The sequence below is a fragment of the Aristolochia californica genome, unplaced genomic scaffold, assembly GCF_029961685.1.
Source record: "Aristolochia californica isolate CCGP_79_NKW_82.1479 unplaced genomic scaffold, dmAriCali1.0.hap1 SCAF_12, whole genome shotgun sequence".
NCBI classification, from domain to species: domain Eukaryota; kingdom Viridiplantae; phylum Streptophyta; class Magnoliopsida; order Piperales; family Aristolochiaceae; genus Aristolochia; species Aristolochia californica.
In genome coordinates, this window is record NW_027181793.1 from 28,008,014 (window position 1) to 28,031,289 (window position 23,276).

Here is a 23,276-nt window from a genome sequence, read left to right on the forward strand (position 1 = left end):
AGTGGAAGAGAAACTGGTAAAGGTGGCGCGATGGGCCGTTGAAACGTTGGAGCTACTCTCTCTCTCTCTCACATTCCGAGAGGGTGAAAAGTAGTTCAACTTGTTTAATTTTCCACTCAATTTGTGCATCTTAGAATTTGAGACTTTCATGTGCATATTACACTTGAAAAAATCAACTTTGTCACTCAAAATCTGCTTATTTTATCTCTGTGTAGGACTCAATTCATAGAGACCAAAGAAAGAACAGACGAGTTTGAAGAAGATTTATCCAAAATGATTGAGGACTTTGAACTGAAACATCTTTGGGTCTCAGTGTATGTGAAAAAATGTCTTTTTGGGCAAGAATAATGTTCATAGAAACAACATATTTGAAGGAATTTTCTCATAAAAAGAGGTTTTATGGAACTTTTCCTTATTCCACAAAAGATCACCAATTGATATCGAATGTCCCTACGGAAGAACATGTTTGTAAAGTTTACATAAACAATATTTTTAAAAAAGATTTAAGGAGAAGATAAATTGCAATATTTCACTTATTAGAGGAGAAAGTTTTGTATCTGTGTATGGAGTGAAAAGAACGTGTGAGAATTTGATCACAATAAATATATCATTATGAACATATTTGAAGTAGTTTACAATGAAGGGAAAGTGAAAGTACGGCCCTGTTAGTACGCAGCATAAGTGAAATATGCTGGATAAATGGAGGCAAAACCCGTTAGTGCGCATCTTAAGTGCAGGGAGGAAGTGAAATACCCCCGTTTTAGGCATAAGTGATGGTAAGTGAATTCAGAGGGGTCAAACTCTGAATTCATTTTCCCTCGCTCAATTACATCTTGGGCTCGGGCTGTCGAGAAGGAAACTTTGTCGAACGAGGGTTTCAAAGAAAAAAAATTTTCTCTCTCACTTGCTCGCGACCTTCAGTGGTTTCAATCACCCTCTGTTGTACGACCTTGTCTTCGGCGCTTGACTTTCTTCCTCTCGCCGTCGCCAGTACCGACAACCTTTGGCAACATCTCTCCCTTCTATGCAACCTCTTCGGCTCCTACCTCGCTCCCGACCATCAGCGATTTCAATCGCCCCCTCCGTTACCTCTCCTCGGTGTTTGATTCTCTTCCTCTCGCCGTCCCCAACACCGATGACTGTCGGCGACTTATCTCCCTCTCTGCAACCTCTCTGACTCGATTTGGAAGACCTCCTTCTTTGCATACCTTATGATTTTCCTCATTTCCCGCACATTCAGATGTTTCCTTGTGTGATTTATTGGTATTATTTTCAAGGTAACCGGGTGGAATTTTCGGAGAAATCTGACATTACCATTGTTAATAGTAATTAACAACGAAGGGTTAATTAATATTTAATTTCTAGTAAGTAACTGAAGTAGTTTATAAAGTAATTAATAACTAATTAGTGGTTGATAGTAGACACCTAAATAATTCATTAATGAAATCATGGTAATTATTGGCTAAAAATAATGATTAATGATTGGTATAATAGTGAAATGTGTATTATAATTAATTTTGAATTATGGTAATAAAAATAAAACATAATAATTTTAATATAAATTACTAAAATATGTTTACTGATTAATACTTAAATAGTTAATAAATTATTTGAATAGTTAAAAATTAATAAATAACTATTATATTATGTAAACATTAATAGCTTAGATATTCCCACATGCAGCACAAGGGAGCAAGTGCAATTCCCTCGCACCTCCCAGCCCTGTTTGAGTTATATTTGTATTTTTTTATTATTACGATATTTGTTTAGTATGCTATGTCGTATAATATTTGTATAGTTATTTTATATTTAGATATTACAAAATTAAAATTTGATTACATTTTTAATAATATAAAATAAGTATTTTGTTTAATTATTATATTTAATATATTTTATTTATTAACTAATATTAATTTAAAAATTTGAAAGTCACATATATCAAAATATTTTATTTAATAAATAATTTATCTGCAATTTACACCACACTTTCCATTATGCACACTAATACAAATAAGTAATTTACACTATCCTTACATCGTGCACATAACCCAAACAAATAATTTACATTATACTTTTCATTGCACACACTCATGCAAAATACTTTACGTTCGATTTCACTTTCCCTGGGGAAAGTACCTTACTTTTCATTCCAGTTTCCCCCGGGACCTTACATTGTCCACTAACCCCCCCTCGAGTGCATTTGCCGTTCATTTGAGCATTACTGCGTTCGCGCGCGAGAATTACACATCAAGCCTCCGAGCTTGCTGATTGCTTCACTGAGAGCGGCAGGCCTCCGGCTGCCTACTGAGAAAATGGTCAAACGCGAGGGCTACCGGGACAGAGATCGTGACCGAGACAGAATAAAAGAGAACGAGAAAGATCGAGACCGAGACCTAGAACGTGCCAAAGACCGTGACCGAGACCGTCGTCGCTCCCGTTCGCGCTCACTGGAAAGAATTCGTTCCAAACTCACTAGGTCACCCGACCACCAATCCCGTTTCCGTTCCCGATCTGCCGAACGATCCCGCCGCCGCCATCATCGTCACCACCGCTCTCCGTCACCTGAGCATACCCGCAAGCACCACCGGCATCCCGATGAACCCGAGGACAACCGCCACCGGGCCACTGCCGACGCGGTCTCTGAGTTTGTTGATGACATTGCTCGTGAGCAGCAACAGCAGCAGAAACAGAATGATGCCCCTGACTCCGCTGCCGATGTTGAAACCGACGAGATGCAGATGATGATGAAGTTGGGGATTCCATCCGGATTCGATTCCACCAAGGGGAAGCCCGTGCCGGGGGCAAATGCGAGTGGCGTGAGGGATGTAACGAAGCGGCAGCCCAGACAGTATATGAACCGGAGAGGTGGATTTAATAGGCCTCTCTCTGCGGAACGCAACCGCTAATTGTTTGCTTTAAGGTTAGGGTCCTTGCGCTAGCAATGTATCTCTCTCTCTCTCTCTCTCTCCTTTTTTTTTTTTTTTTTTTTTCTACTCTTATGCTTAATTTTTGCGGTTGTGAATGCGTTCCCAAGATGGTGAATTTGGAGTTGAACTATTTGCATATTTTTGAGTGGCTAAGGCAGTAACTCAAACTTCGTAGTTGGCTTGAGGCGTGCTAGTGTATAGTCAAGTGTTGTGCTTTTGGTTGTGAGTTGGTATACCTTAGTTCTCGGATTATTCCTTTGAAGGCCTTCTTTTAGATTTCTGAGTTTATCACAGGATCTTCTGTTCTATCAGCTATTCAAGTTTAACTTCGGGAACTTTCTGGACTTTCTTATCGTATATTGCTAGTCCTTGTTCCTTCAACGGTAAATAGTTTTTTAAGTATTATGCATCATCCTCTTAGTAAAAATCCCAAAATCAGTAAATGATGCTACAGTTCACTGCTTGTGTCTTTGATCTAAAAACACCATGGCATACTGTATCTAGTATTGTTGAGGAAAATCAATTTCTTGAGGTAGCTTTTTACCTTTGGATGAGGAGTAGCGACTTCTTGAGGACATGGAAAACAATTCTTTAAGGATTATGTGCAAAATGTCTCTTTTTGCACATTGAAACTGCGTTACAATCAACATTCTGTAGAACTGAATCACTTTATATAGTGTTGTCGCATTAAAGGATTTCTTTAGGTGTCAATTCTCCATCTGTGGAGGGGTTGTGGATGGGAGGTGCTTGCTTTTAGATATAGCCTTGCAAACGACCTTTCTTGATGGCATCATTATTGGGAGATGTTTGGTGATTGAAAGACATGGGTTTGATAAACTTGAGGACATTATGGTTGGTTTTCAATAAGTTTTAGTGGCTATTTTGGGCTTGATCTTGTTGTACAACACAACAGATATTTGCGTGCACAAAGTGGCTCATGTGACAGTTTTTCCTTCTTTACCATCTTCAGGGGTTTATGTCTTCAAGCTAATGAATAGAGGAGTGTGTGTGTTAATTACAAATCTGAGTTTTGGACGGTGGAGACACAAATGAAATGGAAAAATTAGCACTTACCACCATGAGTAATCTTACTGGATGTCCTGCAGTGAAGATAAAATGTTTTTAACCATAGCTATTGTATAATTGGATGGCTGTAATCATCTGCATGTTGGAAGCAAAATTAGCGTCTAGCTGTTTTGGATGGTCTTATGTGGATTGATCTTTAGCTCCATGGTCTCATGGGGAAGCTTCTGGTGTGAAGTCTTAGAAGTTTCACCAAGGGAAAGGCATATAACATCCGCATGTTATTGTCCTACAATGAGAAGATAAGATGTTTTAACAGTCCCTATTTTTATAATTGGATGTTTGTATTCACTTGCATCTTCAAAGGCGGGATCATGAATCCTTTAATTTTACCAGGGCAAGATTTCAGACATAATTAGTTTGAATTTTTTTGATTGTTTCAGTTTGTTATAGTTAGGTCTAGGTTCATCCAAAATGACTAGCCTAAGTTAAGAGGTCTTTCCTGATTAATAACCATAGAATTCTTCCAGCACTAACCTATGTGGAATTACCTTTTGAAGTTGGATAGTTGTGTTGAAGCACCTGTCCTTCCAGTTTGACTTGATGCTCTTCCATACCCATATGCGGAGCTGTCGGCACCACTACCAGCAACATTCGAGCGAGCATCCTAGTAAACATCCCAAGCAGTTCTATTTTCCGATCGAAAGCCCGCTGAAAACCCACCGGCATTCCCCCTCACTTGTAAGCCAGCACAAATGGACAATGGCTTGAAATATGTTCGACACAAAATAGGGCATGAACTAGGTGTCTAGGTCCATAAATCGGACGTATTGCTCCTATTCCATGTTAAAGTTGGGTCTAGGTCTGTCAAAAAACGAGTAGTTGAAGTTAGGAGACCTTTTTCAAACTAGTCACTACAGGATATTTACTGAAATTAATTATTTGGGATTATTTACACTAATACAACTGAACGTTTTTAAGGTTTGAGGCATTTCCTATCTGTTGAGTTGTATGCGTAGGTGTTTAAAGTGCTGAAGTATTTCCTATTTGTAGAGTTATATGCATAAGGGTATTTAAGTCGTTTGTGTGATATAGTTTATATTTGTATTTAAGGTTTGTTTGTAGTCGTTTCACTTAAATTTAATCTAGAGAAGCTGGTAAATGAAAGTGTTTCATTACATCTAATACAACTTAAGTGAGTGGATGATGGGGGTCAACCTTTTACCCTGATCTCCATTTGATGCAAACCTATTCTCCTGGTTTCTCTACTCTCTTTCTACTCTGTCTCTGTCTCTTTCTATCTCAGTTCTCTCCTATGGTGCATCTGATTGACAACTTACATTATCAAAACCCGAGCAATTGAAATTGATCTTACTTTTAGACAATCTTCACAAAGTACTCTTTGATTCTGTTTGTGTTTTTCCTGGAAGTGTATTTTTGTCAACATACTGCTTCCAACTTAGATATATTTCTTTAAATATCACACAACATTTATTGCTGATCAGCAAGGCATGCCAGTTCAAATAATTTGTCATATTTACTTACACTATTTGAGGTGGTTGTGCAACAGTCTTACACGGTAGTTCTTGAATTGTAAGCTTAACTAAGTCAATTCTTATGAAATTTCCAATCAGAACAACTAGCCCCTTCCTTTCCCCACCCTTGTGGGGATGGTCTACAGGGTTCATAGCTACCTTCTTCTGGAAATCCTAGCTATTCTTAGTCTCCGATTCCTGGAGGTCAGAGTAAATAAGTTAAATTTTTTAAATTTGGAAACACTTACCTAAAGTTATTGTGACTGTACATTTTTGAAAAGCTCTTTTAGTTGTTCCTGGCTAACAAATTATGTCCTCTCTTAGTCACTACCGGAAATATACAAAATGGGAACAGTTAAGCAAGAAGGTGATGGTGTTCTTTCATGTTAAGGGTTCATTTTGTATGTTGAAGAACCTCACTCATAACATAATTCTCCTTGGATCAAGCATATATTGTTCTCCCATAACTTGCTTGGTTGACATCTTTATCCTAGCAATCTTGATACATGATATTGACCTTTGAAAGGTCTTGAAAGTATCTTCAGGCAAGTATGGTCATGTTAACATAATCAAAGGCTTTATCTTCTATGGAGTAACAAATGCACCCCACCCTTAATTTTTTGTGCACATTCATATATCTTTTATGGTTTATTTTGTGCGTTTTTGGACATTTGCTTAGTTTGCTTATATCAAAGTTTCGTGAATGTTGATTACACACACATAATGTAACCTTTTCCCCTGGTTAGACTTGAACCCAATACCTCTTATGGCCATTTGTATAGCTTGTTTATATCATTTAGTACCCAGAATGAGCCAATATTGAGGTCATTTTTTCATTTAACGTTTTCTTCAACTGAACCCATGTGTTTCACTAATGATAGTATCTAACTGGGATTCATTCGCTGGTAGCGGTAAACATCTCAGAACCCTGTAATGGATTCTAAATAGCTGCCAGATGTTTTGGACTATCCTAATCTTTTTATCTCCATGGCATTCAAGTGAATTACTGGAGTTCTGTTGGTCCCCTTGTTTCTCCTTTGGAGGAGTGGAAAATTGTCATTCCATAGTCTATTCAAAATTTTCTTGTAAGAAATCCTCTATTTTTATGTATTTATAGACTGTCATTCCATAGTCTATTTAAAATCTTTTTTTTTTATATACAATAGTCTATTTAAAATCTTGTTGTTGGAAATCCTCAATTTTTATCTATTTGTAGTCTAGTGTGTCAATGAGCAACCATATCGTAGGTTTTTGAAGACTATTTTACGCCCTTAAGATGTGAATGGGCGTGACTTGGAGTGAATCTTGGATATGAATTGGCATAGTATTTGTCACAATTGTGTTCTTAGACCCAAATAATAGTATAGGGATAAAAGGTTGCAATTGAATAGCCATTTCTATAACTACATAGACATGAACTTATTTAGTTAAAAAGGATCTCTATAGGTTTTTGTTTTCCTGCATCCTTGATTTATATAGCTTTTGTTTTTAAAATGACAAATAAGCCATCCTAAAGTAGTTTTTCTTTGGCTTTTGTTTTAAATTGACAAATGAACCATCCTTAAGTAGTTTTTCTATGGAGAAAGTGCCACTAGGAAAATAAATCATCATAGATGAAAAGGGTCAATCACATCCTCTCTGTAAGAGACCTTTACATCTGCTGCACTTTCTACTAGAGTTCAATGTAACTGTTTACATGATTCATGCCTTATCAGGTCCAATCCATTGATATATTTGGGGCTGATATTATGGATGTTTACTAGTCTGTGAACATTCTTCTATTGCCTTCTCATCTCATTTGCAATTTTCTGCATTTGATACTATAGCTGTTTGGCTTGAGAGGTCTTCATGGAAGCACGGATTGCTCATCCCTCTACAAATAAATCAGTATGGTCCTTCCATTGATGGATAGTTTGCATTACCACTGCTCAGAGTTCCTTTTGTGATTGGAAGATTTACCCAGTGGATATCATTAGCCAACAGATTCATGGGTGCTTCCTGACCCAATCATTCAAATGCCTTTTCCTGTGTAGAGCAACTTGCAAAATCAAGCCAGCCCTTATTCCCTGGTTGAGACTCAGAGGCTATTCTTGACTAAATATTAGATTGTGGATGGATGAAGCCTTTGCTCTACAACCTGGCCTCCAATCAATTCATATCGGGTACTGACTCTTGGCAAATTGATGATCAATACAGGAGCTGGAACTTCCATTTCTGGAGAGGGCTTAACAAGGATGAGACTTTGGAGGTCAGTAACCTCATTACCACCTACGAGAGCATCAGAATCAAGGAAAATGTGGAGGATAAGTTAATCTGGATGATTGATGAAAGCGGGAAATTCATGGTATCTTCAGTGTACAGACACTTACAATGGGTGGAACAATGTCCAGACTCATGATGCTGCTGCCTTCTCGAAGCTGTCCAAACCTCTTAAAGTTCTTTTCTTCATGTGGAGTGCAATTCTTAATAAGATTCTTGTTGCTGCCAATTTGCGAAGAAGAGGTTATGCAATTCAATATAGCCAATGCAATTTTCGTGGTCAGTTGGAGGAGAGTGTAGATCATATTCTCATTCACTGCCATCTCCCATGGCGCATTTGGGCTCACTTCTTTAGCAATCTTGGCCTCACCTTTTGTATACCAATCAGCCTTTCAGTGCTTTGCCACACCAAAAAGGGATTAAATCTACCACAACCGGGTAAGATCCTCCTATCCTCCTATGTAGGGGTGGCTTCAAACCGAGCCGGCTCAGTTCGACTTGTTATCTCTTGAGTTTGAGCTCCGAAATTGGCTCGTTTAAATTAACGAGCCGAGCTCAACCGAAGCCAGGTTCGGTTCGTCGGCTTGCGAGCCGGCTCGAGGTGAGTCGGGAGCAAGAGCGTGAGCGAGGGGGGGGGGGGGGGGGGGGGGGGGGGGATTTTTTCCTCCCCTCATCACCGTCGAGCCCCTCCCGTTGGTTGTTGTCGTCGCCTCTATTGCCGTCGACATCTGTTCACCGGTCGCCTCTATGGCCGTCCGTTCGATTTCTTTCTTTGATTTCCTCTTCTCCTCGTCGTCGCCTCTGTTTCCGTCACTGCTGTCATCCCCGACGACAGGTCGTCCCCGGCACTGTAACCCCCTTTCATTCGCGTCGTCTCGGCGGAAAACCAAAACCAGTAAGTTCAGGGGAGAAATAATCTCCCCCCTCCCCCAGCGAAGATGATTTCACACGTGCGAGATCATAAAGTAAAAAAAAAAAAAAAAAACTTTTTCCTTAAACTCTCCTTCCTCATAGCTCTTGAACAAATTAAAAATACATTTTATAGAAATAAGTTTCGATGAACTATTAATATCTTATGTTTTTTGTAAACATTTTTCTAATTGAAAATTCTTATTAAAAAATCATATAATTTTCTAAGTAAATCATAAAGTAAAAAAAAAAAAGAAAAACTTTTTCCTTAAACTCTCCTTCCTCATAGCTCTTGAACAAATTAAAAATACATTTTATAGAAATAAGTTTCGATGAACTATTAATATCTTATGTTTTTTGTAAACATTTTTCTAATTGAAAATTCTTATTAAAAAATCATATAATTTTCTAAGTAAGATTTTCTTGCCAATATGGGGTATAAAACTGTATAGAAAATTTTTAAATAAGTATGTAATAGTTGATGCCATAATATTTTTAGCATGAAGCAATTTTCATTGTAATTTTGTGTTTGACATTTTATTTGATTAAAAATGTATCGATAAATATAATAATATATTAGATTGATTATTAATTTTTATTTATTTCCCTAGAAGAGGCAATAAGAGGTCCATTTAACTTTCCTAAGAAAAATTTAAAATATTTCTTGTAATTTTCGAATAAGTCACTAATAGTAATAGGATTTTATTTAAAGGATTTATAATTTTTACTTGGGTGATTGTAAATTGATATTGATATTTTATTTAATTTTGTTGCGTTTGATTATTGTATGGAGTTTATTCATAATGTTATGCAGTGTATGGAGTGTATGGAGTGTATGGAGTGTATAAACAATTTCATGGAGTGTTTATGGAATGTATAGACAATTTTATGGAGTGTTTATATAAGTATTATGTATATATGCCCAATTTTAAGTAGAGGTCATACCTAATCTTATACATGTATTATATATATAGGTTATGTCCAATTTTATGTAAAGGTCATACCCAATTTTATATATAATTTATTTTATATATATTATTTGAAAAATTTTAAATGTATGTTGAAGCTCGAGTTTGGCTCAAAGCTCAGCTCGAATTCGGTTAAAATTTTTGGGCTCGAGTTCGATAACAATTTTAGGCTCGAGACAAGGTTCGGCTCGAACATAGGCAGGTTCGGGCTCGACTCTGCTCGATGCCACCCCTACTCCTGCGTTACTTACATTCGTTGGGGCCTCTAGCTTGAAAGAAACAACAGGCACTTTAATGGTAAAAACTCCACAGCTAAGGGAGTCATAATAAGATCTAGGGAGTCATCATCGCTTGGGTAAGTAATAGAGACAAATTTTCCGGTTTTTGCGGGGGCTCTCAAGGAGAATTGGAAACTCATCAACCAAATGTCCACCCCAGCGCAATGATTGAGTGGACCTCCCACCAGGTGTCCTAAAACACAACTTTGATGGTTGTGCCTTGGGCACCTGGGCCTTTTGGAATTGGGGGCATTTTCCAGAACTATGAAGCAGTTACTCTTGCCACTTTCTCTGGCCTCCTTTGCATCTTTGACTGTACAATGTTGAGCTTTATGCACGAAGGTTGATGTTAAATTGGGTCCAAAGCCTATCCCAAAATGAGTAGCCAACTTAGGAAACCTCTTTCCCAACTAATAAACTCAAGATCTTTGTACTCACTAATCCATGTGGGACTATTCCTTAATACTCCCCCTTATGTGTAGGCACGTGGATAATTTGGGTGGAGGCCCACATACGAGAACTTGTTCTGATACCATGTTAAATTGGGTCCAAGGCCCTATCCCAAAATGACTAGTCTTCCTTTTACGTAAGAACATAGAATGATCACAATGACTCTTATAGAACCCAAATTGTAGAACCACATCACTAAACTTTTCAAACCAGGTCCGTGGACTCTGTTTAGTCCATAAATAACCTTCTGCAGCTTACACTCCTTTTCAGTCCCACATGGATTAGTGAGTACAAAGATCTTAAGTTTATTAGTTGGGAAAGAGGTTTCCTAATTTGGCTAGCCATTTTGGGATAGGCCTTGGACCTAATTTAACAATTGACATTCTCATCTTAAAAAAAAACAAGAGAGGCACTCTATGGATTCAAGGAGATTCCAAAGTTATCATAGGCTGGTGTCCCAAAACTAAGACCATCCCTGGCGTCATTAGCAATGCTTTCATGATTTTATTGATGTTTCGTCCCAATTAGATTGTTTTTAGCTTCATGTTTTGAGATCAACCGATTCTTTGGCTGACTCCTTGGTTAACCAGCGGGTTTCTCTCATTGTAATGGGACCCCCTCTATTTAGCTTTTGTATTTTGTTCTTTGGCTCAGCCTTGAATAAATTTACCTTTCTTAAAAAAAAATTAAAATCGTGGACAGATACTTGGATTGGATTAGCATTGCTTTCTTGCCAAATCATTTTGTACTCATTAGGGTGGCTTGTGAGACCCCAGTCATGCATTTGTGAGACCCCAGTCATGCATCTGGATTTCCATAGATGACAATATTTTATTGGAATTTGAAGAGAAACCAAGAAGCAGTACTTTAGAATATATCTGTTGTAAGGGATCATGGAGGAGATAAGACTTTTGCTGACATGTTTCACGTCAAGAGAGTAAACAGTAGCATAGGTCAACACTATTATGCAAAATGATCCGAGTGAGGAAAGCTTTCCATTCACCTTCTGTTGGAAGTTAATTGGGATATCTTTAAGTCCTAGATGTGAATGAAAAGATTTTGATTGGGCATAAGCTCTCAAGCTTCAGTTTCTGCCTCCCAACCTCAAATATTTTTTTCTTGGACCTCAAATATAAATTATGCAATGGCCACTCTCTTTATTTGTCCTTTTGTTTCCTTGAAGTGGATCTATCTGACTAGGAGTTTTGGGTTTCTCCCGTATCGGATTTCTTGCAGCTTCATTAAATGGCTCATAGATAGTTGATGAGGGATGTTAATACTCTATATCCTGATTAATACAACATATTTCAACTGAAACTTAGATTTTGTTTTTGCTCCTTTCTTTCGAAGAAAGATATAACACATACAGTTATGAGTTTCAATTAACTGTTTGGTATAGATATCCTACAAAATGTTTCTTGAAGCTTTTAATAATGGTGAAACGTATCATCTTCTCTCATCCTTTTCTTAATTTCAGTGAAACTTTGTATGAAGTAACAGGTATGTTTTAATGGGGCAGTGAAACTTTGTATGGAGTAACTGGTATAAACTGTTCAGTGGACCACACTCAGTCACTGTTTTGTATTTTTAAAATGGACATTGTTCACAGTTCTGTTAAAAATTTAAAACTTGAGACCGAGTCTAATGAAATCTAGCAGCAATGGAACTGGTAATCAAATGACTTGAACTACGAATTTCACTAACCAGCTCTTGTAAATACATAAATGGTAGGGTTAGCCAGTGCATGCCTTGGGTGCAGATTGGTCGTTTTGGTCTACTGACCTACCTTTCTGTTCTGTAACCTGCTAAAACTGTTTCAAGTAAAACGTGGGCGGTGATGAAACCAAAGGCCAAAACCAGAACCCACCTTGGAGGGACCGTGACTGTCCCCTTCAAAACAGAATTCTCCTCAAACCAACATCACGCTGCCGTCTGTTGCTGTCCTTTTCTCTAACAGTCTCACTCTCTGCCCTACAAAACTCTTCATTGCCCACCTTCTCCGCGTGTGCGTCTAAGAAATGTCTACCGGAATTTTCTCTGCTTCCGTCACTGGATCCGGCCACCTTGGCCTGAAAACCACTTCAGAGAAGCTATTCCCGGCTAAAGACTCTGTCGGGTGGACCCGGAAAACCATCTCCAATGGCTCCAGGATTCATTGCATGAAGGTAGCACCAGCCCCTCTTTTGGAACTTGGAATTGAGGACTCCATTCAATCTCTCCCGTTCCGAGTACTTCTGCTTAACGTTGTCTTTTGCTTTGGCAGACGTGGAATCCGATCAACAACAAAAAGTTTGAAACGCTGTCTTACCTTCCACCTCTCTCCGATGAATCCATCATGAAGCAGATCGATTACATGACGGCGAATGGATGGATCCCTTGCTTGGAATTCGACGAGGTATGTTCCCCTTTTTTGTTTCACCATATTCTGCACCTTTTAAACTGGAGATCTCTAGTGCGAACTGTGGAAACCCAATTCTTCAAACATTCTGATCTTGTTCACCGTTTTCAGTTCATTGTTATCTGTTCGGGACAGAAAAGGATACTCTTTTTTTTTTTTTTTTTAAGTGTTTCTCTTTCTCCTACTATGATTGTCAGGGAATATGATCTGCCGATCATACTGGGAAGATTAAATAAAATAAATAAAAACACTAGATTTCTTTTTATTTTCCTCCGGCTTTGGCCTCTACAAGCAAACTGAACAATATCTGTCTAAGGTGGGGCAAGTCCATCGCACAAACAGCAGGATGCCGGGTTACTACGACGGCAGGTACTGGACTTTGTGGAAGCTGCCGATGTTCGGATGCATAGACTCCTCTCTGGTGCTCCAGGAGATCAGCGAATGCAAGAAAACCTACCCAAATGCTTACATTCGTTGTTTGGCATTCGACAACAAACACCAATGCCAGTGCATGTCTTTCGTCATCCAGAAGCCTGATCAGCCTTCCGCTTAGGCGGCCTCTCAGCAGCTTTTACGTACTTGAATCTCTTTAGGCGTTTCTTTTGTCTTTTTACTATGTTCAGAGAAAGAGCTTGTTGAAAGGGAAACCTTCAATGGGAAAGTAGAATAACAGAGTATGAGCATCGAGATGGGCAGTAGAACTGGTCGAATAAAGCAGAATACTCTTTCTGTATTTTTTTGTCTCTGGCCTGAGCTTTAATTTCATGGAATAGAACATGGTTTCGCTAATCCATCGGGTTTAAGAGGCAGGTTTGGTCGGTGAAGCTGACTGTAATATAATTACGGACTAGGGAATGATAGCGAGGACTAGATTTAAGCGTTGAAGTTTGATAATGATGCTAATCCTCCTCTCAGCCTTGGTGTTTATGGACGATCTCATATTCGTAATTTCAAATATCAAAGCCCAAATTATCGGATACGCACCTCAGACACGTAATTTCAATTTTGAAGATTAGTGTGTTAACATGAAGATTGTGAAATCACACTTTTACGATTCAGTAACGGTGGTATTTATACAATTTAAAATAGAGAAGATAAATTTTACAAGATAAAAGATAAAAACATTGAGAAGCTCAAATGCATCTTTCCAGTGATAGAAAGGTCTGGTTATTATGTGGCTTCGCCCAACCCATTCATGACCACCTCAACAATATAACAAACATCTGAAGCATAACTAAAGAGAATCAACGACAGAACCGAAAGCTACTGTTCTGTAAATGGATTGTTTCAATGACAATGAGTTGCAATGACAGCCAAAAGTCAAATGCCTTTGGCTGTTCAATAAAAGAAAATTTACCCAAGAATCCAAAGAATTACTGATTACATAAGACCCATTGGGTTGCTGAGAAGAATACCTCAGCCAAAAGGTTGCCAGTTTTGGCGGGACTGCTAATTTCACTAAGTGCCAAAGCTTAGGGCAGAATCCTGTTGGACTGCTAAAAGCCACTCAATGCCAAAGCTTTAGGCAAAACCCCGCTGGAGCTGCAGGTGTTTTTTTCCTGCAGACACCCTCTGAAAAAGTATCCACCAATTGCCCTGCTAGACTCGCTGGATCGTCGATCAAAGTGTCCACGTAAACACTTACTATCCTCCTCTCTTGCGGAGTTGCCCTCAGGCTAAACCAAGTCAGGAACTTCACTCTAAAGCTTTTTTCCATGTGCCCTTCACACTCTAGCCATCTGATTACTTTCACACAGTACTCATAGTCCCTCTCCAAAGACTCATCTTGGGCACAGGTCTCTTCGCACCTGACTGCACTTCTTTTTTTTGAAGAGCTTCCAGCTTGTGGCTCCTTCTCGGGCTCTGCGGTCCAGTTCTCACCATTCCTGGTTGGCCCATCTTTGACCTTTTCCTGCTTGCATGGAGTGACCAGTAGCACCGAGTCAGATTGTCCAAGTGTCATTTTCTCCATTTGATTTGCATTAAACTCGTTGTCTATACTCATCTCCTCAAGCAATTGAGATTCAGGATGGTTCTTGTTGTTGCATTTTGGGATGTTGGATGCCTGGTTCTCATCCGATGAATTTGTAGAATCTCTATGAGATTCTGTTTGAATAATCGAATTTGGAGCAGAGCCAGTGGCCCCAGTTACACCTTCCTCATCCAACACTGAAACTGAATCACCAGGCACTTCTGGATCAGAATGTTCAGATCTGTGCATCATGCTGTTTATATCATCACAGGCATATTCTGCCAATTTCCCCATGCTGGGAATTTCTGATTTATAGTCAGAGCTACTTTGAGGCGAATTATTCAGGTCTCCATATCCTGTATCATCAGACTCATCCCCATCTGAAGAAGGATTCGGCAAGGTCTTCATAACATCAGCTGTGGTTACCCTAGTTTCCCATTTTTCAAGCTCTCTCCCATTGCTAAAGGACACTACTTTGAATAAATAATCTGTACTGGGATCGAGATCCATCAACGGAAACTGTCTGTTTTGCTTTAAAAGTGTGCAGGTGGGTTCCACGGGGAAGTCCTCATTTTCAGCATTTCGATGCCACACACTGTAACTAATTAGCTCATTTGACAAGGAATCATCTCCTTTAGAACCCAAGACAATAGTGAGTGATGAAGGGGAAACATCTTCAAAGCTGATAATACATGGAGATACCACAGTTGTGTCTGCAGATTCTAAACAAATTCAAATGCTAAGAAGAAGCACATAAACATTTAAAAACATCCAAAAATTGCATGCATAACCTACTTTTTTCTAAACTGATGAGCTTTATTGAGAAAAGCACAAAAAAGATTAGGAGAGCGTTCCAGTCACGATAAGGGATTGCAGGGAAGCTCTCTTATTACAATAAGGCATGCATAACCTACTGAACAATTGGTTTGCACATATCTTGATAGTTGAATCACCGAGAAAAGACAGGTCAAAGCCCAGCATGTCATAATGCAGACCCTATCCGTCCAACTAAAATAGCTACTTGATAGAGAAGTCACCAACAAAAAATCCTGCTGGGATGTCAAGGATTCTGAGATTTCACAAATTTTGGAATAAAACCCTCCAATAAGCTATACAAACTGGCAGAGCGATGTAACATGCACAAAATAAAATTCATACAAACTCATGACTATTTGAATCAAAAGCACCATTCTTCAAAATAAAACATTATCCTGACTTTTTAAGTGGCAAAAAAAATTTATACCTTCAATCTTGTGAGCTACCATTTGTGGAGATGAATTGGAGAGCATCAAGTCTAACATCTCCACAGCAGAAGCACAGAGTTTTTGAATCTCAGGGCCACAAGAGAGTCTGTTTACAATGCCACGAGCCTTTTTGACTGGTAACCCATCAAGAGCCCCTACTTCTGCTTCAAGCCTTTCAGACACAGCATCCACAATTTCATGTAGGTATATGTATTTCTCTGTCCCAGTCAGAAGCCTGTGGCTTAAAAAGACTCGGTAACAGAGTGTGTCCACACGCCTAGTATCCTTAGCAATCATGAGCTGTTTCCTCCAACAACTGCATTGAAGGACAAAAAAGAAACTTCAGTTGACCACTTTCAGCATGGTGCCCATAAGAATATAGTAGTTTCCGTAGATGCTACTCCAGGCTCTACAAGAGACTCAGTGAATTTCAGGGACAGTAAATGGACCCTCAAGATTGCTACTTTCAGTATGTTGCAGACTCATTAAAGCCCTGTAGGCTACAGTACATAACAAGAGAATTTTACACCAAAAAAAAAAAAAAGATATCTCAACCTGATTTATTAAGTTAGCAGAAAATTGGATCTACAAATATATGTTGTACCTGATAAAGAATTAGTTTAACCAATCAATAAGGCCAGATGGCTCCTACGAACTTTTTCGCTGATGCAATAGATATCCCTTATATGAATTCTTTGTCATAGTACACAAACGCACGCATAGACACAAATATAGAGCTCATGAGAGATTTGGAAATACAAGTTTAGGCATTTTACATGAGAGAGATTAAATAAACTGTAGAATTGAAAACATAAAAGATCACAAATATTTTAAATAATCTTCAAAATAAATTAATATACAAGGTGAAAAATACAATATTTGGGAAGAAAAAAGGAGAGGAAAAAGGAGAAAAAGAGACCTGGGAGAAGAGCGGCCTTGCTGCCTTGGAGAACATGCCCACAAAACACGTCTCCACTCTTTTTAATCAGGGTTTAAGTGGTATTTTACAAAAGGCAGAAATGCCCCTCAATACTCAAAATTATAGATCTCCAAAAATACTTGTCTAAATTGAAAGAAAATTGAACCAAAGATAAACTAAGACATTGTCTATCTACCAGTCATAATAATATAAGAGAAAAATGTAATATAGAAAATGACCAAAATACTTCTGAACAAATATTTTAACACAAGGAATGCACATGATCTAAAATGTTACTCTTTTTTAAATGCCGAGATGAATTACATTAAGATGGGAAAATGCACAACTAAGCCTCTAGATGCAAGCATGTACAGGGAAAGGAAACCTAATATTTTAACAAGACTAGGGCAGGTAAAGGGGCCTCTCCAAGCCAAGGAATAAGCCTAATGATTGACTTCCCTTGGCAAGCAAATAATTATTGAAACTGTAACAAATGGTGTAATAGACAAACAAACAGAAACTACCCCAAAAAAGTGTGTACAGGGCAGGGAAACTAAATTTTAACAAGACTATCACAGGTAAAGGGCCCTCTCCTAGCCAGGGAATAAGCCTAATGATTGACTTCCCTTGGCAGGCAAATAAATTATTGAAACTGTAACATTGGTGTAAAGATAAACAAACAGAAACTACCCCAAAGAATTTGGTTCTATGAATCAAATAAATTTTGTTTAAGTGATAACTGGAAAAAAAATAATTCTATAAAAGAGGTAACAGCCTATGATTCCCAGAGGAACATGAGCTCATCAATGGCATGCAAAGAAGCAAAGCTATAAATCACCAATTTGGATTGAATGACCAAGATGTACCCTATACACCAAGTTAATTCTGTCTTGAATGAAAGAGAGGAAGCTGGAGTCAGCACATTGGTCCACTAAATGAACAAAAATGCACACACTTGATGGTCTTGATAGCCCATTTGCAAACCTTCCATTCTAATCTCAGAACTTTGGTATCAACTATTTTTATTTCTTCTCAATACAAAAAAAAATGAGATCACTAACGATACATAAAAAAAAGATAAAATCAGAAACTAAACTGCATCTCTTTGAAAAATAAGAGACCGATCAAGTATCAGAAACCAGATCAAGATGCAATACAATATTTTTCTCTCTCCCCCTCCCCTTTTTGGCTGTGGTGGTTAGGGGTGGGGGGCGTGGTGAGTTTGTGTTTTGGGGTTAGAGAGAGAAAAGATTGATGATTTGGTACCAAACCTTCTTTCAAGGACCAGATACTCTAAAACTTAATAGAAGAGCATGACACTGTTAGTTTTAAAATAATCTCTGTTGAAATTCTCTAATCAAAACTTTGGAAAATATGCAGGTATGCGCTTCCCATCACTTTAAAGACAAAAGCTGGGCTCTTACTAGCTAGCTTTATTTACTTTGGTATAACGAAATTACAAAACTAGTCAATATGGGGAATCTATGAATGAATTCTGAAATCCCTAGCGAATTCAAAAACAATAAAGCACTTAAAAAGTGAGGACAATGAGAGATCAATTTACCCAAGCAAGTCATTCACTTTCTGGCAAGAGACGCAATAAAAACTCCCGTCCAGCCTTGGGTAGGGTCCACCTATCAAAATGCCAGCTCTCTCATTTTTAAGAGCACATTCTAGATGACATGACATCCCACATGAGTTGCCTTCATTAGGGGGCTCTGAGGCACAGACCAACCAAAGACTTGGATCTTTGTTATCATCATATTTATAACAGATACAGCATGAGCATCTCTTACAAAACATAGCTCCAGACTTTAAGGCAGCCCTACAGGCTAAGTTTTGGCAGTATACAACATTGTCAAGATTTTCGTGTTCATTGCCATAACCGTTTGGTGGTATAACCACTCTTACTGGGTGATCAGTCTTTCTCTGCCTTTTTGAACAGGTTTGAATGTTTGGTGGAAGTAGTGTTGAGTCTGCATCACCAGTTTGATTGGATAAGTTCCTTTTTGACATGACTTTAAGAAGGTACTCAATCATTTTAATCTTTGTCAATCCAGTGTATTTCCTCTCTTTTCCCATCTCTGCACACAGAATCTGTAAAAGTTCCCGGCGGCTCCAAGACTGCAGCATTTTTGGGGCACTTTCTGAACATTTTGATATTTGATACACAAGCTCTCTCTTTTCCTCCATGGTTAACTTACTGCATTTGAATGGGTCTAGCACAAATCCTGTGAAGAAAATATTCTCTGTTAGTGTAGAATATGTTACTGCACTACATATATATATAGGAAATCACCATGCAATGGAGAGAATCCAAGTTGTTGGTTTATAAACGTGTCTAACTTCAGTACAGCTTTACGAATTACTGTATGCAGGAGATCCCCAGAACCAAGAAAAACCTCAGTATGGCATCTACACATAAAAGAAAATGTGATTTTCAAGGTTGTGCAAACAATTGTAATGTTTCCATATTTTACTAAAGCAAGGTCTTAAATTCAAAAATGAAGTTTGACGTAACAAAGCAAGTATATAACACATTCACTAAAAATTAACAACCCAAAGTGTTTACTTTAAAAAAAAAACTACTTAACCACGTTTAGTAACAGGAAAAGGATGATAGCTTTCCTTCAAAATGTTGTTTCTTGGGCTCGTTTTCCTCTGAAAATTTACCATATTTAGCTTAAAAAGGAAAAAAAACGCAGATAACATTGAAAAAGAAAACGCCGGCAACTTCATTGTCCCTTACCAATACAAAAAACAAATTGAAAAAACCAACATTGCATCCCAAGAAAACAAAGAAAGATTCTGCAACGTTATCTGCATTTTTCTCAAGTAATGTCTCATAGAATGTGTCCAAAAAAAAGGAGAAACGTGTCAACAAGGCTATATCCAAAGTTCAAAACAGCAGATATCAAGATAAAAATCATAAATTGTAAAGAAGTGATGACCTCGCAGCCAACATGCATCAGAGTAAATAATCAAAACAACGGAAAATCCAGAAAAGTTCAAACTGAAGGATTACAAAAATTAGTTTTCTGTCTTACTAAAACAGAAGATACGCACCAAGACGTTGTTGAAGTGTTACTGGAAAGCTAACATGCATCAAAGCGGCGAAATAGGAACAGATTAAACAATCAAAACAGCGGAAAAGCCAGAAAAGTTCAAACTGAAGGATTACAAAAATTAGTTTTTTGTCTTACTAAAACAGAAGATACGCACCAAGACGTTGTTGAAGTGTGACTGGAAAGCTGGCACACAAAATCCCAAGAATAACCAAATAATACTCACATGAAACAAAACCCAAAAGACAGCGGATCAAAATACTTCCAGCAAAAAAAAAAAAAAAAAAAGAGAAGAAGAAGAAATTCAAGACACATTAATCAATGAAGCGCAGATAGATAGAATAAAAGGAAACCCGTTAAAAAGAAGAAGAAAAAATACAGAAAAGACTAAACTCGAAAAATAAAAAATAAAAGACCCACCTGCAAAAGATGGCTCCATATCTAAAGCTCAGACCTGCCCGCCTCATTACCACCAAAGCCAGATCTTTCGCCCCCTGCATCGTTTAACATGGAGCACAATAAAACGAAGCGAAAATACAGACAGAAGCGTTACATAAACGGTTAAGAGAAGCGAAAATACAAAGTAGCTTGAACGGAGGCCGGAAATTCTGCGCCAAGGAAGGAATCCATGCCTGACCGGGTCCTCCTTGCGACCTTTTTTCAGGACCCAAGTCGCAAAAACGAGATGGATGTCCTTTCAAGGGCCTTTAAATACCAGGGAGAGGTTACAAGAGTGGAAGCAGAAAGCAGAGAGGGGCAGAAGGGGAAGAGGGCGGTAAAATCCGCAATAAAAACTAAAGATTACAATTCACGAAAAGGGCAAAAGCGGCTGCATGTTATCTACCTTTTTTCCCTCCCCTCGACGTCGTTTTCTATGAAAGAGGAAAAGAAAAGAGAAGGCAGGGAAGCAACTTCAGACCCGCCATTGCAATTCGCAAAAGCATCATCTCTCTGGTTGGTGGCTGCCCATGAACAGGTCCTTCAACAACAAATGTGCTTCCAAGACAAAGCCTCTCTCACTCTGGTCTGACAGAGTACAGATATAATAATTATCAATAACAGAATATTATTAATATCCTCCTCCGGACCCGCCTGCCCCTCTCCTGGACCCACCATTCATGACGCTGCCTTCCATCAGAGCCTTCTCATATCGGCGCTTAATAATTAATGATATCGTTCCCCATGCGCAACTCACCATACTTATATTCAATTCCACTGCTTCTCATAAAACCAGAGCCCCTCTTCTTCCCACTTCCTACTCTCCATTTACTCCAAATCATGTGAATATCAAAATGCAGATTTGCCTTGTAGGGATCAATTTTGATTCAGTACCAAGTCGTTGATGTAAATATGAAAACGCACGGCAATTGAAATGAGTTCCCAGGGCTTGTTTTCGAGTTCCTGGGACTGCAAATTACCACCGGAAACCTGCATGTAACAAGTAAAAAAGGAATACTTTTTTAGTTTTCTTTGGCCTCCGGATCAGGTTCGTGACCACAACAACAACTGCCACGTTCCTCCACAGTGCTCCTGCTGATGCTGCTGCTTCTCCACCGCTTTCCCTTCTGTGATTCTACTAAAGTCTCAATTATACCGGTGGGTGGGGTCCCTTTTGCTGAGGCAAAAGTGAGAATCAAGAATCTAGCTTGAAACAGTGTGGCCTACGCCATGAATAGGTTTCAATTTTTTCCAATTCCACCACAAGATGGACCCACCGTTCTCTTCCCCAGACCAGATTTTGAGTCCATCTCCGTTCCTTCTCCCTTGAAAAAGTTCGCTGGAAATTGACTAACGCCAGCAGGCAATTAGGCGTAGTCAATTACTCTGGTTTGTGATATTCAGTTCTGCTGAAAACGATAAAGAGGAAATGAAGAGGAAAATATAAAGAGTTACTAGTTAGAAAAGTGAGTAGAAAAGATCCTCAATCATTCACGTGGAGCATTTTGGCGAAGATGCTCCATTTCCTTTAATCCCCATCTTTCCCCCAAAAAAGGAGAGCATCTCTCATTCGGCGACATCGACTGATTCCCAATCCTCTCCATATCAGACTTTTTTTTTTTTTGTGCCACAGAAATAATCTGTCTGGGTCGATTCATATTTAGAGATGGGCAGATTAAGCAGGAGGCTCAGGCTCGATCCCTGAGAGAACTTGGATTGTGGGAAGGAGGAGGCATCAAGGAACTTGGCATTAAAGACTGAATTATGAAATAAAGAGAGAATTTGCCCCATAAATGAAGAGAGGCACTGAATATTTGGGGTATAAAAATATTATGCGTAGAGACAAGACTTTTTTGGATATTTTTCTAAGCTAGTGGGAGCAATTCTTCCATTAAAATAGGAAGCTCGATTATTTAAGTTAACAGAAAAGAGTGCGATGCAATCATTTGACATAATTTATCGCAAATTCAAAGGGAATCATCATGGAAAAAGGGCCAAGGATTAAAGAAATAATTTTTCAAGGGTTAAAAAACCCCACTCTTAAAATATTTTTACATATTTGACACTGATTGGAGTGTGTGGATGATTAGGATCTGGTAATGAAAGATACTCCCGTGACTTCTATCCGTAAAAGTGGACCCACATATGAAGCGTTGGATTATATATATATATCTATTTCAAGAAGAATGGAGGGGGTGACACGTTGTAGAAGCTCTTTTCTACTGGTCGGCAATTGGCATCACATTCTTCCAACTTTCTTAGGAATGGGAAGAAGTTGATGGATTGTCCCACAAATTCCAATCTTGTAAGATCTAACGAAACTCGCATATGAGCCTATCAGAGTTCCGTCCACCTCTGATGAGTTTGGTAATTTGCTTTTTGTACTTAATGGACCGGTCTTTTGACAGAGCCCAGACGCCTCTCCTAGTTTACGCAAATGTAGGTAGGGCTGGCATTGAACTGAGCCGGTTAGAAACCTGATCGAGCTCGGTTCGGCTCGATTCGATTCATCTGGATCATTCGAGGTCCAGATAAAGCTCATTTGTGTTAATGATTTGAGCTTGATCAAACCATGGTTCGATTCGATAGCTCGCAAGCTGGCTCGTTAATTGGCTCAAGAGTCGGGACTTGGGACTTGGGACTTGGGGGGGGGGGGGGGGGGGATTCTGCCTCCGTCCGCTACTGTCGCCGTCTATAGTTACTCGTCGGCCACCTTCGTCGCTGTTTGTTCCATTTTCTTCCTTCAATTTCTTCCTCCCCTCGTCTGCCTTCGCCTCTATTTCCATCGCCACCGTCATCCTCGACGACAAATCCTCCCCTCGTAGTCCCCCCCCCCCCCACACATGCGAAGACGATTGCGTACATGCGAGATAATAAGCAAGTGAACAAAA

At 38.8% G+C, this 23,276-nt stretch overlaps 2 protein-coding genes across 4 annotated transcripts; one reads left to right on the plus strand and one right to left on the minus strand.

The window, feature by feature from the left end:
* The first annotated feature begins 12,274 nt into the window (after window positions 1-12,274).
* LOC137945933 (ribulose bisphosphate carboxylase small subunit, chloroplastic-like) lies at window positions 12,275-13,536 on the plus strand. Its single transcript, XM_068792037.1, has 3 exons — window positions 12,275-12,514; window positions 12,613-12,744; window positions 13,064-13,536. Exons 1-3 carry the CDS (start codon window positions 12,368-12,370, stop codon window positions 13,298-13,300), a joined length of 516 nt encoding a protein of 171 aa, XP_068648138.1. The 5' UTR covers window positions 12,275-12,367; the 3' UTR covers window positions 13,301-13,536.
* A 401-nt stretch (window positions 13,537-13,937) lies between these two features.
* Window positions 13,938-20,635, minus strand: LOC137946061 (VIN3-like protein 2). Of its 3 annotated transcripts, none has more exons than XM_068792237.1 (5): window positions 20,368-20,635; window positions 19,229-19,297; window positions 18,447-19,113; window positions 15,963-16,279; window positions 13,938-15,441 (listed from the first exon to the last, which is right to left on the minus strand). In XM_068792237.1, exons 3-5 carry the CDS (start codon window positions 19,073-19,075, stop codon window positions 14,255-14,257), a joined length of 2,133 nt encoding a protein of 710 aa, XP_068648338.1. In that variant the 5' UTR covers window positions 19,076-19,113; window positions 19,229-19,297; window positions 20,368-20,635; the 3' UTR covers window positions 13,938-14,254. The 3 variants fall into 3 exon arrangements, with proteins under 3 accessions (XP_068648338.1, XP_068648337.1, XP_068648336.1); XM_068792236.1 differs by lacking the exon at window positions 19,229-19,297 and having other exon boundaries at window positions 13,938-15,432; window positions 20,368-20,441; window positions 20,528-20,631; XM_068792235.1 differs by lacking the exon at window positions 19,229-19,297 and having other exon boundaries at window positions 20,368-20,441; window positions 20,528-20,631.
* Window positions 20,636-23,276: the final 2,641 nt, after the last annotated feature.